Source organism: Panthera tigris, chromosome C1, assembly GCF_018350195.1.
Source record: "Panthera tigris isolate Pti1 chromosome C1, P.tigris_Pti1_mat1.1, whole genome shotgun sequence".
Taxonomy (NCBI): Eukaryota; Metazoa; Chordata; class Mammalia; order Carnivora; family Felidae; genus Panthera; species Panthera tigris.
Window position 1 is genome coordinate 146,663,754 of NC_056667.1, and position 20,749 is coordinate 146,684,502.

Genomic DNA, 20,749 nt, shown 5'->3' on the forward strand with positions numbered 1-20,749 from the left:
AAAAGGCATTCATTATAAAGAACATTAAAAAGTACAGCCTCTTTTAGACTTTACAAAATAGACCCCAATGCAGATAAATGCACTTTATAAAACTAAGACATTTTAAGAATAGGGCTAGCTTGATTATTTTACTTGGAACTAATACATAGATTCATCAAGTCCCCAGGCCTTGTGGAATTTCAATTAGCTACCTGCCAAGAGCCACAGATAGCATAATATAGCTGTATAGAGGAAATGCCATCTGCCTCTGTGAACAAAAATCACTCTAGCATTGATGCCTATGGTTCCTCAGAGCTCTCTTGATTATGCCAATATTATGCCCATGGTTAACCACAGAGAACTTCTCTGTGAATGTCCCCAACTGCAGAGACTATAGGGAAGCCAGTAATGTGAGGGATTCACAGATAACACTGATTATGCTGATGGTGCATGGCACAGTTGACCACACCAAGACATTGATAAACAAATGCCCTAAATTGGCAGAAACTACTGAATCCTTGCCAGACCCTGTGATAGACTAGTCATCTAAGTTTTTCCAGTGTCTTGGGTTTTTTTTTTTTTCCTTTTCTGATTAAGGAAGCATGTAATGTGAGCTTCGTTAATGCTCAAGAAGAAATTTCTTTTATCTTTAATTACCAAGGGAAAAAAACCTGAGATGATGTCACATTTATAAATGGAAATGACTTACAACTATAAATATTAATAGACTGTTATCATGTGATGAAAGCATCCTTTCCCTTTGGCAGGTGGTCACTCAGCCCATGTGACTTATGGCTAAGCTTTCTGTGGTCACCTCCCCCTTTATGATGATCCTATACAAGGTACTGTGTGCCTATAGGATCACTTCCAGCTTGAACTAGGTAAGTGGTGGGTCCTTATTGATTCTGACGCCTGCTCATCTTAACCTGCAGTCAGCAAGCAGGCAAGTTAGAGCAGCATAGCAAAACCCAGACACCTTCTGGGCCAGAGTTATTAGGTGCATACATCAGAATACACCCTAGTTAAAGAAGAAAAGTATTAAAGGCAGGATTGTGGAAAGTTCATGAAGTCTTTGGAAGGGTCAGAGAAGCAAGTTCTAGACTAAGCTTCCAGGAATAACATCCAGAACCACATATCACAGTTGGTGAGGTCACACTGATTCTGGCACAATTGGGAAGTTGCTGCCATCACCACTGACCTCAGTACATGCTACCTTTGCTCTTGATCACACCAACAAAATGGATCTCCATGCCATATCTGTCCTTCCACATACCTTGTTTCCCTTTACCTTTTGTTTCAGGACTGTGATTATCATGTGCCTCGATATTATTTCCTTTGTATTTATCCATCTTGGGGTTTGCTAAGCTTCTTGAAAAAATACATTGATGTTGCTCATCCAGTTTGGTAAGTTCTTGGATGTTATTTCTTGAATATTGCCTCTGTCTCATTTTCTCTCTCCTCTTTTTGGGACTTTAATTACATGTATATAAAACTTTTACTATGTTCCATATTTCTCTTATGCTCTCTATTCTGCTTTTCATTTTATTATTTTCTCTTTATATGCTTCAGTTTGAATATTTTCTATTGATCTGTCTTCAAGTTCATTAATTCTTCTTCTATGTCTAATCTGATCTTAAAGTTTATCCACTGAGTTCTTAATTTTAGGTATCATATTTTGCATTTCTAGAATGTATTTTTTTCCTTTTAATTCTGAGTCTGTTTTATTCCTTGATTATCTATCAGTTGCTTTTCCTGTTTCTTTGAATGTTTGATCATTTTTATTGTGGGCTGGACATTGTAATAGATCTATCCTATGGTCTCTAGATTATATTACTTTTCTCTAAATAGTGTTTTGTCTTTAGTCTGGAAGGCAGTTAAATTGCCAGGGAATCTCCTGAATCTTGTTGATGCTTTATTTTCACTTTTCTTAAGCCAGGTATGTTTCAGTTTTATCTATAATCTTATAGTATAGCCCATACTTCTAAACATTGTCTCTCTAGAGGTACAATTGAATGTCTGGAGTGTTCACCAAGATGTCTCTACTTTGGCTGGGGTAGAATTCAAATACCTGCCCCTCCCCAAAACTGTATGACCTTTGAAATCTCTATTCAGTTCTCAGCTTTGAGTAGTTGTTCTCTCTTAGCCTTTTAGTGTCTCACTTTGTGCATTCAGAGCTTATAGGTTGGCTAAGGACCCATGAGGTATTTTTGAGGACTCTTTATCTTCCATTCCTTTATCTCTAGTACCCTATACCTCAAGATATCCCTTCGCAGCCTAAACTCCAATATCTGCTTCCTTCACTTGTCAAGACTATAATTTTCAGGGCACCTGGGTGGCTCAGTCAGCGGAGTGTCTGACTCTTGATTTCGGCTCAGGTCATAATTTCACAGTTCATGAAATTGAGCCCTGTGTCGAGCTCTGTGCTGACAGTGTGGAGCCTGCTTGGGATTCTCTCTCTCTCTGCCCCTCTCCCACTTGTGTTCTCTCTCGAAAAAAAAAAAATAAATAAATGTTAAAAAAAAGACTATAATTTTCTACATGGGTTATATTTCCCTCCAACTTATATTGAAAAAAACTGTTATAAAGAAATCTAGAGTGAATATAGGATTCACCTTCAAAGTTTCTCTTATTTCAAGAATTTTATCTATGCACTTTTTGTCCAATTCCTGAAAATGGTTTTTTTAAAAATATTTTGCTCAATTTTTATAGTTGTTTACCATATCAACTATTCATTATCACTGAAATAGGAACTGAAAAAACCCTCTACTTTACATTAGGTACCATTCATCATCTGATTTGTGAAACTCAAGTCTAAGTCTGTTCTCCATCAGCAAAGAAGCCTGAAATCTGTGGAGAAGGAAGATTGTAGAAGGGGTTGATGCTATGAGAAACTATCAAAATGTGAAAAGGGTGCCAAATTATATTTACTCAAAAAAGTATTTTCTATCCCATTACTATCTGATTCCCTAACTACTGTGTCTTCTTGATCAGGTCAGACAATCAGCTAGAGATGCAGCAAGGAGGACAAAAGTAAGATGAATCGGAGAAGAGTGGAGAAGTGCATGGTAACTTTGTTTATGCCTAAAATGTACCTTTTATGGTTACCAGGTTTTATTTTTAAAACCGCATTTCAGATTTCAGCATATTCCATATTGACAATTACGACTTATACTTCACCCCTTAATGACTTTGCACATCCACATGTTTCTACAGCTAGCTTTCTCATAAATAAGGTAGAAAGAAGGTAGTGGAAATAGTACTATATCAGGAAGTATTGAGAAGGTGGGGGTAATTCCTAAGGCTTATTATATACTTTGCTTTAGCAACAGTTGCTGAATACCTACAATATTCCAAGCACCAAGCACAGGGTGTGGTGGGTTGGGATGGGACATGAAGGAATAAGGAAGTTGGAGTGAGTATACGTTATACCAAGATGAATAAGATGGGGTTGCAGTTGTGTAGTAGACATAGATTTTCCAGTGTGCCATAACCACTATTAAGTCAGGGTTATATATAAGGGGTTAGGGAGAACCAAGAATGGATTGAATCTGGCCAGGGACTCAAGAAACTCTTCCTGTAGCAGACATTTAAGATGAATCTTGAAGAAGAGTGAGACTTAGCCAGACAAAAAAAGGTAAGAGAGGCATTCCAGGCAAAATCAATAATAGCAGGGACCTAGAAAAGCAAGCCAGGAAGTGTTGCCATTGTTATAAGCAAAGGGTGCCACCAAGGAATTGTCCTGAAGGGAAGGTAGCTCAACTGCATTTTAGATAGAGCATTCTGCATGCAGCTTAGGGGGAAAAATTCAGAAGGGCAGGATGTGAAGCATAGCCATTAGAGCACTACTGCAATAGTCCAGGAAATGGTCTTTCTAGTGACAGAAAGAAAGATGTGGAGAGTTAAGGTGTAAAATTTCCAAAGGTGGTAAATAGCTACGGGGGTGCGTGAGGGAGAAGAGGAAGCTAAGTTTTAAGAAAAAAAGTGCAAATTTACTGGAGGGAAACAAAAATACCTATTTTGGACACTGACTCTGATGCATCTGTAGACTTTGAAGTTGATGTAATTGGTAGGCAGCTGGATAAATGAGATTCAAGAGAGAGCTGCTCAGAGATGGTGGAGGTGGGGAGGAGATTGAAGAATACCTAGCATATAAAGGTAGGTAAAAAACCTGAGAGGGATTAGGAACCAGTGAAGTAATGAAAGAAGAATAAAGAGTAAGGATAGAAACCTGAGGATAGCAGGGTTTTAGGATTGTGCAGACAATGACAAATGCACACACAGACTAAGTATTCCTCAAAGATATGGGAAACAGAATAATATTTTAGAAGCTGAAATAATATTTTAGAACAAAGGGTACGTGGTCAACAGTGAGAAATGAAGCTGAGGTCTACTAAGATAAGGATGCTAGAGCACTGACAGGATTAGGTAATTGGGAAGTCACTGGTGACCTTGGGGAGAGGAGAGGATCTTGACAGAGTAGGGCAGTCAGAAGTCCTGAGAAAATATAGATTATTCTTTCAAGTGCTTGATTTCAAAGAAAAGGTTAGAAATTAGGAGGTGCCCAGGAGCTGGAGGATGATTTAGAGTCAAGAGAAGGTTTGATTTGAATAAGAAAGACTTAACCATATTTATGGGCTGGGAGAAATACCCACATAATAAGAAAGAAAATAATCAAAGGAGATAATCAGTAGAATCAAGTTTCTAAAGTGTTTAGATGGGTCAGAGTCCCAAACACTGGCAGAAGGACTGGATATGAACATGTAGAAAGCATCACATCCTGCATCAGGAGGAAAGTGGGGGATTAGCAGAAGACATAAAGACATAGGGTACGGGGCAGGAATTAGGGATCTATCTCATAACTCCATGACTTCATTTTTTTTGATAAAGTAGGAGGTAAGTTGCCTCCTCGGGGCATGAAGGGGAGGGTGTATGGTACTAGGTAAGGTTACTGAAAGGATTGGTGACCTTTTGAAATAGTCATAAGAGGAACGGGGAGAATTGGCAAACTAAGGACAGGACTAAGGTCTCTCATGTGGCATTCAGAGTCCAGGTGAAGGTGACTTTTCCTTAGTAGCACTTGGCCACCCAGCATGGATGCAGAGAAAGTCAACCATAAAGCAGATCTGGGAATGAGGTTTCCCAGCCATGGTGTAGACAAGCATGCCAAAAATCAAGTGCACAGCTAACAGAGTGGTCTAGGCTGGATGGTGAGGAAGGGCTGGTGGTCTGAGAGAATTTAGGGGATCAAAGAGTGGGTTTGGTGGTAGCAGGAGAATGAGAATTCTTCCCTGTTTTCTTCTCGCCGCTCGGGTGAGAGGCCTGCACTCGCTACCACATCCATTACTGATAGAAAGCCAAAATAAAACAGAGAAGGAGGGAAAGAGAGAGAGAAAACTCATTATTGCAAAATTCCTTTAATGCTTTTCTTTAAAGGCACGAGTCATCTAAATCATCCCCCAAGAGGCTTTTTAAATTCCAAGACTAAGAATAAAATTATGGTTAAACATTTAATTAATGTTTACTATAGCTAGCATGTTAGTTTTAGAAAGGTCAAATATATGATACAATGAAGTAATATTTTTCAGATTCTGTAGGTCTATTTTATAGTGCACTGGGGCTCGCAGTATAATAAATATCTTCTATTATTTTGTAAGATTCTTGTATGCAAAGCTATGTAGGGCCAAGATAATTTTGAATTTCAAGTCAAATGAGCTGGCATGAACCTTAGGCAAGTCACTTTATCTTTCAGGACTTTAGGTTTTAGACTTGTAAAATGAAGGATGGGGGTAAATTTCAAGTTTCCTTCCAGGTAAAAACAAAATGAGTATAATTTAATATTTTAAATTACTATAGAATTGATAGGATTACTCCTTTTCTGTTATGATATACTAGTGTTCACAGCTATAATTTATTAAGCCTCAGTCCTCGATCAGGAACACAAACTCAAATGATAACACCATCTCTATGGGAAATAGAATCCATTTTGTATCACAGTTTACATTATGTTCCACCATCCTCTGCTCACATTTACTTTTCGGAAACTTCGTTTCCAAAGGTTCAGAGATATTTGTTCACCATCTTGTGACCATGGCTGTCTGAGGAGGCACCATATTATATTGCTTCCAAAAACCAAGCCCCTGATTTCACTGGGTAGGTACTCCGTTGCAGCAAACCCTGCACATCTCAGGTTTTTCACTGGAGGTAACATGACAAAATGACTATAAAGCATCTATCAGAATGCCTGAAATGTAGGGAACACTCCACAGTGTATACACAATACACTGAACAGCATTACATGTGAGAAATAATCAAAACACAGCATTATTTTTGTCCCCCATTTAGAGATTTCTCCTGCCACGAGATGAAAACTAAGCAGAACCCATAACTCACCCATGTTACAAAGGGGCCCACAGTCATAAGTCACAAAATACAGTCTTGACTCAAAATTAAATGGTCTGGTTCCAAGAGATTCATCAACTCTTCCCTTTTATTCAGATGATGACATCTCCTTTCATTCCCTAGATGCTTAGACAGTCAGAGTGCACAGGCAGGAGGGAAAAGGGGACAAGATGTACAGAAGAGGACAGCAGAGTTCTCATGAGATTGGTGACCGATGCCATCCCAAGTAAACCTGGCAGGTGGTTAATGCTGACTCTTGCCCTCCTACCAGTTTTGTTCTCTTGATTGATAGCTGGGCTGTTTCTGGAAAAATTTCCCTAATGTGGGTCATGTACATTGTCTAACTACTTCTCTTCCACCTATCAGGTTCCCATTTATTGCTATTCCACCCCACTTTTTTGGGGGGAATCCCCTCTCCTTTGGCAGGAGCCCTGTTGGACAGAAAAATCTCAAGCAGGATGCCTTTGAAAATGACCCTGTGCCATTAGCCAATGATTTCTTAAATAGAGCACATGAAAAATTGATAAATAGTATTTCATGAGGACGTTCAGCTTCCATTAAGAATGTAAGAAGCTGGAAAGATTGTTGCCTCCCACTTGAAGCACAAGAAAAACCTGAATAGCCTACATCAGAACTTCTCTTGAACCCATCAGAGAGCTGAGGTCAGAGGGCAAATAAACCTGAAATTTACAGAAAGGCAGATGTCTCTAAGGAGAGAAGCAATGTGGAAACTGGCTTACTTGAGACAGAGCACCTGGGAAAGACACAGCCACTGTAGAAGTGGGTAAGAAGATTGCAGCTAATCGTCTGTAATGGGTTAATAGTTAAATTTTTACAATTTGCTGCTGTCATAGATGTGAGAGTATAGAACCCATGAAAGTTATAGACATAAGGGGAATTTACACCCCCTCACAGGCTTTTTCTCCACAAACTTCACAGAAAGCTCCTAAGAAAGGTCAGAGTCAGGGGAGGTGTGCAGAGGAAGCCTCTTATGTTAGCACAGGTCTAAGAGATATGAACAAAACCCCTATAGAACAAAAACCGCTGGGGTGCCTGAGTTGTTCAGTCGGTTGACACTCAGGTCATGACTGTTTGAGCCCTGTATCTGGCTCTCTGCTGTCTGTCTGTCTGTCTGTCTGTCTGTCTCTCTCTCTCTCTCTCTCTCTCTCACACACACACACACACACAACTCTTTCTCTCTCACAAACATAAAAATAAACCTTTAAAAAAAAAGCCCCTGGGGGGGGTTAGTAAGGGATGTAGACCCATTATAGCCGGGGAAAAAACAAAAAACAAAACAAAAGAAACCCACCTCTCTTGGGTGGGAGGGGGCAGGAAGATCTCTCCCACACAAGAACCACCATGACCCGAGGCAGAGTTTGTCTGCCATGGGGTGGAGGGCAGGATCACCAAGCAGGTTCTAGTCCCAAGACCAAGAGACAAAAATCTTGCCTGAGACTGAAGCTGAACCGAAAAAGCAGAATGCCTCTCCCCTACCAGGCCAGCAAGTGTCTAGTAAGAATCTACTGCAGGGGAAGGAACAACAGTGGCAAGTGTCTCCCAGGCACAGGCTCACAGGGGAAGCTTAAAGCCCAAGCCCACCATAAGCAAAGTAACACAAATTGCCAAAAACTGAAAATAGGTCATAAATGGATAAACTGTGCTTAAACCCAGGCATGGAATACTACTCAGCAATAAAAAGGAGTTAATTATTAATACACATAACAACATGGCTAGATCATAAATGTATTATGCTAAGTGAAAAAAGCTAGACCCAAAAGTCCACATACTGTATGGTTATGTTCCTGTGACATTCTGAAACAGCCAAAAGTATAGGGATAGAGATCAGTAGTTGCCAAAGGCTGAAGGTGGGTGTGGGGTTGAGTACAAAGGGGCATGAAGGATTTCTGAAGGGTGATGAAGCAGTCTATACCTTGCTTGTGGTGGTAATTACATGTCACGCATTTGTCAAAACTCATGGAACTGTACGCTAACTATAAAAGAGTGATTTTACTGCATAAACTTATATCTCAGACATTTAAGTTAAAAAAAAAGAATTTCATTAAAATTAAGAACTGTTTGTTTATCAAAGGACACCATTAAAAGCGTGAAAAGTCACAGGAAAAAAAAAAAAGAACTTGCATGCAGAATGTATAAAGAACACACAGATGAATAAGAAAAAACAGACAATCCAATAGAAAAACAGGCAAAAGTCTTGAGTGGGCATCTCACAGGAGCGGATATCAAATGGTCAATATGCAAATGGAAAGTTGCTCATAATCTATTCTGAATGTAGATGAAAAGCACATAGAGGTACCACTACACATACACAAGATTAGCTACAAGTAAAGATTGGCACTCCCAGTGTTGGTGAGGATGTGGAGCAATTGAAACTGGTTGAAAATGGGTATAACCACTTTGGAAAACTATTTGGCTGTATTTTCTAAAGCCAAACACACCTGATCCAGCAGTCCTACTCCCAGGCATTTATCCAATAGAAACGAGTGTATATGTCTACCCTAAGACATGTTCAAGGGTGTTCACACAGCACTGTTATCATGAGAGCAAAAGCCTGGAGATAACACAAATTTCCATTAACAGGATAACATATAAATAAATTGTGGGACATATCTACAATGAAATACTACCCAGCTATAAAGAAAAACAAACAATTCCAACATGCAACAAGAATGAAACTTAACAGATATGATGAATGAAAGAAGTACAAAAGAGTATATACTGTGTGCTTTGAGTTGTATGAAATTCATGAATAAGCAAAACTAATTTATGGTGATAAATTCAGAATAGGGGTTATGGGTATGGGTAATATATACTTAAAAGAGGCATGAGGGAACCTGAGCTGCAGAAAATGTTATATATTTTGATCTCGGTGGTTTTTACATGGGTAATATATATTTGTAAAATTTCATTCAATTGCACACTTATGTTTCTGTGCTTTACTGCATGCATGTTTACCTCATTGCAATACAATAAAAAGAAAATATCCCCCACAGAGTAGCTGAAAGGCTAATGACAATGTGTGCAAATTTAATACAAAAAGACTATGAGTATATAAAGACTTGTCCCAGTCCCTGACCCCTGTGTGTTTCTTATCAGCCACAGATGGAGAAGAAACGAGCATTAGATCTGTAGCCCATGGTAGATTAGACTTGATGCAGCTTCTATTCCTTCTAGGTCCCAAGTTTACACAATGCCCAAAATAATATCTTTTTGTTTACAAAAAATGCAGAGCAGGCATTTTTCCTCTAATTTTTTTTTTTTTTTTTGGTTTTGTTTGTTTGTTTGTTTGTTTCACAGAGAGAGCATGAGTCAGGGAGGGGCCAAAAGAGAGGAAGAGAGAATTTTAAGCAGGCTCCACGCTCACCATGGAGCTCAATGCTAGGCTCAATCCACAACCCTGGGATCATGACCTGAGTGAAAATCAAGAGTCAGCCACTCAACCAACTGAGCCACCTAGGTGCCCCTCCTCTAATGTTTTAAAAGGGACATTTGTTTTTATAGCTATTTTTATATTTCATAGCTATTTTACAGCTATTAATTGCTATAGTGTAACACCTACCAGGTTATCTTTTTTCTACCAATAGAATCAAACTTGTTGCTCTATCATTCCCCTACCACATCATTTATCAGTAAATAAAGATTTGTGTACTTTACTGTGTGTATGCTGTACCTCAATACAATTTGTTTTTAATGGTCCTGCCAACAACACTCCACATGGGGCCTCCAGGACTCGTGCACTATGGGGAATGCAGTTATTCCCAACACAGAGGCCATCCTTGTTTTCAATTCTGCCACGGAGGCAGCTCCTCTATTTCCCTGTAAGCATCAGACACCAATCTTTAAGCTCCAGCTGCAGGAGATGCCCCCTAAACTCTCCAAGCCACCCTGGAGGCCCCTCGCTGGGTGTGAGGAAGAGGAACACCCCATCCGTTCCCTCTTTCACTTTGTTGAAGGCTCTTACACAGCCCATCGAGATCTCCTCAACATATCTCTTCACAAATCCTCTCTCTTTTTTTCATAATTTTACCTTTTTTACATCTTTAGTGTGAATGAGAGGTCCCAGGGTGTTTGAGCCAGAATCAGACTTGACTTTATGGTTACATTCTACATTTCATCCAGCACCTGTCTCTGGTGTGCAGCATTTGTGGTTCGTGTTGGATATCTCTCAGTCCAAACGTAAACATGAACCTCTTGGTTCTTGGTAACTTCCACTTGAACCATATGAAATTATTGATTGTTGAAGACTGTTGATCTAAAAGAATCACAATTTCATATGGTTCAAACTAACAATTTTTAGATTTTTTTAAATGTTTATTTATTTTTGAGAGAGAGAGAGACAGAGCACAAGTGGGGAAGGGACAGAGAGAGAGGGGGACACAGAATCTGAGGCAGGCTTCAGGCTCCGAGCTGTCAGCACAGAGCCCAGTATGGGTCTCGAACCCACAGACTGCGAGATCATGACCTGAGCTGAAGTTGGATACTTAACCACCCAGGTGCCCCTCAAACTAACAATTTTATTGAAAATTAAATTTTTAGAGAAACTGAACTTTAGGTTCAGTTTGAACAAAAGGGAAAGTGGGTTCTTAAATGAATACCAGGGCAAATCCTGAAACACCTTTAGCAGAGCACCTCACCTTGGCTTTCAGATGAGCACACAGTTCCTGTTGCTTTCTCCTATCCTTTGCCAACGTGCCCTCCATGGCATGTGCTGCACAGGCCTCAGCAAGTGTCAGTACGGCCTTCTTCATAAAGTCTCTCCTGTTCTTATTCCAATTTGATATCAGGATCCTTCGCTGCTCCCTAGCAAAGCGATACTGATCACAATATTTCTCATGTTCCACCTGATAAGAGATGGTAAACACTTATTATGAAACTGAGCCTGTGCTTTATGTCATTGTTACAAAAATGAATTATAACCAATGATTTTGAAAAATTGGGGACAAACATCTTAATATTAAATGTAGCAACCAGGACAAGGTACCAGTCCTGTAGTTCTGAGCTTATGGCTAACTGGTGACTAAGGACCAGCTTATAAGTCCTAGTTTCCTCGTATAAGATAGAGTCTGATGAGGCAGCCTTAACACAACTTCCACATCTATGTGGCAATGAACCTATGAACAGAAAGCATTGCTTCCCCTACATATAATTTCAAAAATACTCCATCTTAATTTTTTTTTAACATTTATTCATTTTTGAGAGACAGAGCATGAGTAGGGGAGGGGCAGGGAGACAGGGAGACAGAATCAGAAGCATGTTCCAGGCTCTGAGCTGTCAGCACAGAGCCCGATGCAGGGCTCGAACTCATCAACCGTGAGATCATGACCTGAGCAGATGTCAGATGCTGAACCGACTGAGCCACAGAGGCACCCCCAAAATACTCCATCTTTAAATCAGATTGGGTATCTTAACAATTACTTAAAGTTCATCAGTTAGATACATGCTAATAAGCATAAACTTCTATGATAACCCTAAAAATTCAGTCTGCCCTTGATTACTGAATGTCCAGGTGTTTGTATGTCTAAACTTGAAGGAATTCCAGCAATGATGTTAGCTCCTCCCATCCTGCACTCCTGATGGACATGACATTCTCACATGGGTACTGGTAGTTCCTGTTGGCAATGCATCCCAACCATGGGAGACCTCAGAGCTCTGAGGGAAAGAATAGGAATGGAGATTGCCTGAGTGCCTGAGTAGTTTGAAAAATCTTTGTAGGTGATTCTGAAATGCTCCTTATATAAAGTTGTGTCTCCTGAAGTTGAGAGCCACACTGACCTACATAATTCTTTATCTTGCTAGTATAGACCACATCTCTGAATTTGGTACATTATTTAGCCCCTAAACAGCAGGAGAAAAGAATCTAGCAAGTAGGATAACGTTGTCCTAAAATAATAATTTAGGTATGGTTAATCAGGGACATGATAAAACAAGCTATGGCTTCAATTAAACCAAATATCAGCTACCAAAATCTCTTCTGGAAACTTCTGAACTTTGTTCCTAAAAGCCAAAAATATACTTAAAATCTGTCAAACACTAAGAAAGGAAGCATATACCATGCAGAAATGCATACTAATGAGTCCAATATAAGAAGTGAGTATAAAAATCTTTATCATGTTAATAGCAGGTAAACATAAAAATTTACAAACTTAAAAATGACAGCTGGTCAGAGAAACAAATAGAATCAACAGGGAATAAAGAGAAAGATCTAATTTAATAAACTAAGACCAAAAGAAACTGGAGTGAATTATTTATTGTATAACATGTTTTTCATAAAACAGGTATCTGCTATAAAGGTGAGAATTAAATAGTTGTTGGGTGGGGCGTGGGGGGTAGGAAAGGATAAGAAAGGATGGTCATACTAGCTGTGGCCTTTGCTCTGGTTTCTTCATCTGTAAAATAGGAATACAAATAGTACTTTTTCACCTAATGTTATGTGTCTTACAGCAGTTTAGATGACTGATATAAGGTAAATTTGATACACATGTTGGTCTTATTACTTGCTTAATTTAAAACAACTACAAAAATGCAAAGTATTTGATAATATTTTATAGCATGGCCCATTTAGAAGTTAAGACTTTCACATGTGTGTTTACATACATGTTTTAAGGTGAGTTATTGTGAAGTTAATTGGTGACATGGTAACTTCTGTTTTCTTGTCTTTGTGGCCTTATTAACTAGAGAATGAAACAATAGTCTCCCAGGCCCTTCTCAGGGAAATTTCAGTCATGACTCTGAGTTCTAACTTGGGGCATGTGTTTCAGACCTGACTAGAGAGATCAAGCAGAATTGTCGAGGTGGAGATTATATACAGAAAAAAGGCTGAGATGCGCAGGCTTTGCGGACAGATGAGCAAGCACCCCATTTTCGGGCAAGACCCAGAGATTGCAGAACCTCTGAGGGTGGGCCAGTGACTGCACAGACCCCTAGAGGTCAAACACTAGCAAAGCAACCCAGGGAGCCACAATAAAGATCTCTGGGGCAAGTAAGCATGGGAGAATATATGTGGCCTGAGGGGTTCTCCACCTTCTTATGTATGATATAACTTGAAAAATGAGAGAATTTCAGGGCATTTGGGTGCCTCAGTCAGTTAAGTTTCAGCTCAGGTCATGATCTCATGGTTCATGGGTTTGAGCCCCATGTCAGGCTCTGAGATGGAGCGAGATGGAGCGTACTTTGGATTCTGTGTCTTCCTTTCTCTCTGCCCCTCCCCCTACTTGGGTGCTCTCTTTCTCTCCCTCTTTCTCTCTCAAAAATAAATAAACATAAAAAAAAGAAAAATGAGAGATTTTCAACCTATAACCCTATTATTTTCTAGAGTATAGGAAAAAATAATTTTTAGACCACCATTGTAGAAATACAAATTTTGCTTAGTTATTATGGACCACTGAAACAATTTAACTTGCTGTTATTAGGGTCCAGCACTCACCAAATCATGCCTAGATTTGTGAGGAAAATATCTTTGTAACATGTTGAGATACAGAGTCCTTCTACCACAGAGATCTGTCGGATACTGATCCAGAACAGCCTGGTAAATCCAGTGGTCTTCTTCACTTAAGTGGAAATTTCTGGAAGCAAGAAAAATGTCACAACATATTGTTAAGCAATCATGGAGTTTGAGGGAATTCACACTGCTCAAGCTATTAGCAAATGGTACTGATTATAGAAAACAAAGTCTGGGGTGGTTTATTTTTTTTTAATACATTAGCCAAATTAAATGTGTGCTATAGAAAATGTTCTAAATTCTAATAACACAGTGAGTTCTTCAATCCTTTATGGGTCTTGCCATGAGTTCCAGGCATAATTTCAAGAAGTTGCCAAGTGACATAATATTTTAGAAGTATTTATTCTATCTTGCCAAAACAATATTTTAAAAACCATGACCAATGGATGAAATAAACAAATATTGGAAAATAAATTATTAAGACATACAGACTAAAAAGGAATTTTTATTCCTGGAGGAAAACACAAATGTAGATGATTAAATGAACATTTGTACAAAGGAAATTAAGGCCTGAGGAAAGCACTAACTTAGGATTTGACTTTAAAACAAGTCTAAAATGATCATCTATTCTCTCAAATTCTCACTTTGTGGGATTAAGACTAGATATTGTTAGTGAGCAGATTACCAATGGTATTAAATTTCAGACCACTGAAGAAATCATTTGTAAATAGGAGCTCTTCAAGGTCCTATCCAATAACATGTCTACCTGCTCCAAAATGCCTTTTGTATTTCAGAATACTCGTAGGCACTGGCCTGGTTTGTGTTCTATAGAAAGAATTAGCAAAGCCCTATGCAGAGTGAAAAGGTTGCAATATCAGCTTGATTTCTAATCTGAATTAATGTCTCTTTATTATTCTGGGTTCATTTGCATATCGTTATTCCTGTTTAATAAATTGGAATAATCAAATACAGATGCAACCAGAGTGAATATTATTAGCAACAAGTATTTATTTGATCCAAGATGGAGACTTGCTATTGTTTATTTCTACTATATCAATGATCTTCTGCTTTAAAGTTAATTGTGCAATTCACAGAATTTACATAATATGTCTTCTATGCCCTTGAAAAATATTTGACAATTGAAAATAGAATAAAGATCTCTTTGAATTAGTGATACAAATGGGATTCCACTGTCCTCATACAAGGTTACCTAGTTTCTGTAAAGCATTTCAGTATTTCGGTAAGTAGCAAGAAAGAAAAAATTCTTTTTCAAAGATACTCTTCACTAAGCTCCATAATGGGAAGAAAAGAGGGTTGGAGGTGTTCTACCAGGAAGAAGCATACTCTACAGTTCTTCTGTATGATGTAATAATCTATTGCAGAGAAAGAATTTAAGATGAACTCATTCATCGAACACACTGAATGCATTGGTTCTGTCTGAATCAGTTATGAATGTGTAGACAGTAGAAGGCTTCTGCAAACAAAACATCTAGGGGTATTAAGCCTTCAGAAAGGCCTGCCCAAGTGTACTTGGCATTTGAAACACCCTCAAGTCTTCATGGACAATGCCTCAGGTCCTCTCTCCAGGAACTCATTTTCATTTGTGATAACAAAAATGCATTTTAATAGCAGAGTCAGCCACATAAATTTTTTAATAACATTTTTAATGTTTATTTTTTCTATTAGAGAGAGAGAAAGAGAGAGAGAGAGAGACAGTGTATGAGCAGGGGAGGGGCAGAGAGACAGACACAGAATCTGAAGCAGGCTCTAGGCTCTGAGCTGTGAGCTGTCAGCACAGAGCCTGACACAGGCTCAAACTCACGAGTCGTGAGATCATGAAGTGAGCTGAAGTCAGACGCTTCACCAATTGAACCACCCAGGCACTCGTCCACATAAGTTTTCTTTTCTTTTCTTTTTAATGTTTTTATTTATTTTTGAAGGAGAGAGAGAGAGAGAGAGACAGAGCATGAGTGGGGGAGGCACAGAGAGAGAGGGAGACACAGAACTCGAAGCAGGCTCCAGGCTCCAAGCTGTCAGCACAGAGCCCAACCCGGGGCTTGAACCCACAGACCATGAGATCATGACCTGAGCTGAAGCCGGACACTCAAACGACTGAGCCACCCGGGCGCCCATAAATTTCCTATTACTACACCACAAAAAACAAAAAAGAATAGGCCTGAAGTCCATGTCTTCATTTATGAATTTCAACTGTTTCTCTAATCAAAGGGACTTGAACATGACTACCCACCTTTATTTGATTACAAATATAGGTGTGTGTGGTGGGGTGTGTGCTGAGGAAGGGAAAATAATAGAACTGAGGTCCAGTAAATTCTCTGTTCTTTTAAGTTGTCATTCATCTATATAGCAGATGCTGTTGTTGCCTTGTTGATCTCCCATATTAACCAGAATTCCCATCACCAAGATGCTGATAATTCACAGATGCACCTCCCTTTTCTGGAGAATTTGCCCTGGACCAAATGGGAAGTGCCTCACCGAGGAGGCTTCTCTCCCACCAGTTCTCGAGGGCCAGTTGCAACCAATGTTCGGCTGATACAGGGGTACCAAAGTCCAGCCTACTTGCCTCACGATAGAACCAATTCCATGATACCATTCGTGCTCGAGAGTTTCACTGTGGCAGCAAACTGCAGCCCATTTCTACTGAGATCACCTCCATGCATAGATATTTCCCCCTCCTCTTTCCTTCTTCCCTTACCATCCTTCTCCTGAGAGTATTGCCCAACAAATCACTTGTTCTTACAATTCCTGTCTCAGCTTTCCTTCTACAGAACCTGACCTACGATAATCTCGAAGCAATCTTACCCATAATTTTCAAAAGTAGTTTTAGTCCTTTGGTAAATGGAGAAGTACTTCTAAGCTAATTGCTTTGATGATCTCTCATACTGAATGGTGGCGCAAGATTGCGGCTATACTCTAAGAGAAAGTGCAAATAGCAAACATTTACAAAAATGCTTTTCAAATAAAAGCACACATTAACGGGTGTACATTGCCATAAATAAATGTAGCAGCAGGAGAATTTGTGGTACTGAGTGCATTTTTATATATTGTGTGAAAGTATTAATTAGGTGCCATTTTAGTGACAACATTAAAACCACTTAAACATATGAAATGATAATATAACAGTAAAACTATTTCAAACCACGTATGTCACAAATGATCCATTTTTGCTCTTCTTATTGATTTTAGAACCCTCACATCTCAACAGCTTTTTCCAATTACCATAATTACACAAATTGTAAGTCATTTTTCTAATATACATAGAATAAAAACTAAAAACAGGCTTTAAAATGATACATAAATACTCACAATATTATTATTTTAGAGTATTTATAGTCATTTCCAGAGCCACAGGCTTACATTTTGAGGCAAATATTCACATCAGCAATAGTAATGGCACAGTCATACATCTCCATTAGGATGCAGTTGGTGAGGGAGAAAGCTCCCACCATAATATATACACTGAGTCTTCTGGATAGTAAAAATCTAGGAGGAATATTCAAACATAAGAGCCTCTTCACAATAACAAAGTAGCTGTTCCCTTCTTAGCCTCTAAAATAAAATAAAATTTAATAAATCTGCATTTCTAACTTCCAATCTGAACATTTACCTTTACTAATCAAACATCTTTCCATTGTGCAGAAAAAATCTATGTAAGATAGCTAAGCCATATAAAATAACTAAGGTTAGCTTTTACCTTCCGAAGTTCTTGTTTAACTTGCTGGTGATTATAATGACAGAAGTAGCTAAACCACACACCTATTGAAAAATATTCTGATCGCTTACCTATTTTCTCAATTTGGAAAGTGACTCCATAATTTTAAAGAAAAGTTTAATGAAGGCTTATAAGTCATCCTAAATTTTTGCAATTTTTAAATTATCTTTAGACAAAATATCTTTGGCAGGTTTGTGTAATTTCTATTCTTTTTGTCCATCCGAAATTTCTAATTTCAAAGGTTTCATAACTTTCATCTTTATTACAGCACACCAAGATTTTACAGTTTCCAGGTGTATTGGGCACTTCCAACACTTGAGGAAATTCCAGACTTCAGAAGTGTGAGATAGCTACCACTCAATCCCCACCCACTGTTCCTGCCCCATAATGAAGTCCCATGATATAATTTCATCATGATATCCCAGGATGTGAAACAAAATAGGTAATTCAGGAAAGAAGAGCCATGGCTGTGAGAATCCAGCCACACCAAGGCTGACTATCTCCCTAATTCTACCTGTCTGAATCATTCCAGAAATCCTAAACTGACTCACAATTAACTTAGCTACCAATTTTCTTCTTAGTCATGTTTAAGCCTCTTCCTTAAGGTTCTGGCTCCATGACATCAAAACACATTTGTGGTGGGGAAGAGGTAGAGAGGCAGCCAATAGTGGCAAGCAAGGTACATAAGGGTAAAAGGTACTTTAACACCAGGAGTAAGTCTATGAAAATAAACATTGTGCTTACAAACTGGCTCAAAGTTGTTTTATAATTTTCTCATAGTGAAGGCAGCTTTCCAGCAAAATGGTAGTATCTCCTGAGGCTACCTGATGCATCAGACAGCTGGCTCAAGATTGGCAACTGGCCACAGTGAATCTGGTCCAAAGAAAAACTCTTAACTCTTCTAGTGTTAACGGTGGCGGGAGACACCTAGGGATCCTCCACTAAGAAGCAGGATTGCAGTGAAACACTGGAGGATTAATGTGGATAAAATATAGCTCTGACATAATCTGCTTGTTTGCCTGTATTGGGTCTGACCCTCTAGAAAATACAGCTTGACCTTACTTTTTAATGTTATCTTTCCATATCAGACTCAAACACTGAATCTAATCAGCCTGGTTCTTGAAACTGTCTCCCTACCCAACTACTACCCCACCCTACCCTCATTGTCCAAATATAAATCTATCTTTGATTTTCAGCCTGGTTGCAGGGGGCTCCCTAGCTTTAGACTTGTTTCTGACCAAGAGAATCTCCTCCTTGGATTTTGTTTTGGTAAGTACATTGTCTTTTCAGGAGAGCCATTCCCACTCAGCAGTTCTCACCTCCAGGGTCCCCAGGGTCTGCCTTCTTAGGTGGGAGGTGACAGCCAGAATAAGGTGGGCTCTCAAAAGTATGGCCGGAATCCACTAAATTAAAGAATCAATAACAAAATGGCCCATAAGGTAAAGCCAGAACTCGCATCACCATCCAAAGGCACACTTCCTTCTTCTGAGAGGTGACAGGAAAGTGAAAATATGGCAGGTTTGAAAATTGATGGCACCCGAATTTCTTATAGAAGGTTTTAAGGGTATGAATCTGGCCAGAAGAGGAGGAGGTTAAGTGATTTATTTGGAAGCTACACTTCCTATTGACATGGCAAGTATGCTATTTTTACTTAGATTTTTTTTTTGGAGTAATTGTCATAGAAAGCTCAATTTTTTACTTGGAATGTGTATTTTTTTATAAGTGGAGTATCTGGGATGATGGCACGCCTCCTAAACCATCCTTTGTCCCTACATCTATCTACACTAGTTTTAAGACGCAATATTATTCCTAGTGGAAATTTTGAAAGAATATGATCAAGATAAAACAGCCTGTTAAAAGTAAAACATAATGGCTCAACCACTCCATATGCTACATTTTTAATAATTATATTCCTCATAAGAAGTGTAAGGAAAAGGTAACTGTGGCAGACATTGCCCCTACTCCTGCTCCTGCCCACCAGAATCCTAATTTTATTCAAGATCTACCTTCCCCATAGGGTCCCCACTCTAGGGAAGGTGAGCACCATCCCCAGCCCTGGGAGTAAATCTTGATTTATTTTAAGACATTTACAAACATCCATTCGTATGGTCAGTATTTGATCCAGGCAGGGACAAACGACCCATTCTGGCCAATGAAATGTGAGGAGAAGTCTTACAAGTCAAAGGTTTTCTAGTTTACAGGGAATAAGAAAAGGTCCTTTTCTGTTTCTGTGTGTTGTAGTGGGCAGTGCTTCAGGAAGTCAGGGTAAGAGAATGCAGAAAACCAGGCTTCTCTGTTCTTGGGCTTCTCTACCTCTGTACTTTGTGGAAAATAAGGAATCACCTTATTGTTTAAGTGACTTTGGCTTGGGTTGGAATTCTTTTGCTTACAGCCCTAGATATCCTATTTGATAGCTAACTGAGGGGAATAAAAATGACTTTTTAAAATGTGGCATCCTGTGCTGGAGAGAATGTGGAGAAACGGGAACCCTCTTGCACTGTTGGTGGGAATGCAAACTGGTGCAGCCACTCTGGAAAACAGTGTGGAGGTTCCTCAAAAAATTAAAAATAGACCTACCCTATGACCCAGCAGTAGCACTTCTAGGAATTTACCCAAGGGATCCAGGAGTGCTAATGCATAGGGGCACTTGTACCCCAATGTTCATAGCAGCACTTTCAACAGTAGCCAAATTATGTAAAGAGCCTAAATGTACATCGACTGATGAATAGATAAAGAAATTGTGGCTTATATACACAATGGAATACTACGTGGCAATGAGAAAGAATGAAATATGGCCTTTTGTAGCAACATGGATGGAACTGGAGAGTGTTATGCTAAGTGAAATAAGTCATACAGAGAAAGATACCATATGTTTTCACTCTTAGGTGGATCCTGAGAACCTTAACAGAAGACCATGGGGAAGGGGAAGGGAAAAAAAAAATTGAGAGGGAGGGAGCCAAACCATAAGAGACTCTTAAAAACTGAGAATAAACTGAGGGTTGATGGGGAGTGGGAGGGAGGGGAAAGTGGGTGATGGGCACTGAGGAGGGTACCTGTTGGGATGAGCACTGGGTGTTGTATGGAAACCAATGTGACAATAAATTTCATATTAAAATAAAATAAAATAAAATAAAATAAAATAAAATAAAATAAAATAAAATGTGGCATCCTAATATTGCTTT

The 20,749-nt window shown here is 39.0% G+C and overlaps 1 protein-coding gene across 1 annotated transcript in view; it reads right to left on the reverse strand.

The window, feature by feature from the left end:
• The window catches only part of CCDC148 (coiled-coil domain containing 148), a 253,617-nt gene that overhangs the window by 134,015 nt on the left and 98,853 nt on the right, over positions 1 to 20,749 (reverse strand). The window contains exons 9-10 of the mRNA XM_042994492.1: positions 13,823 to 13,961; positions 11,034 to 11,240 (exon numbers count right to left, since the gene is read on the reverse strand). Coding sequence (XP_042850426.1) covers positions 11,034 to 11,240; positions 13,823 to 13,961 — 346 coding nt within the window. The remainder of the gene's footprint in view (positions 1 to 11,033; positions 11,241 to 13,822; positions 13,962 to 20,749) is intronic.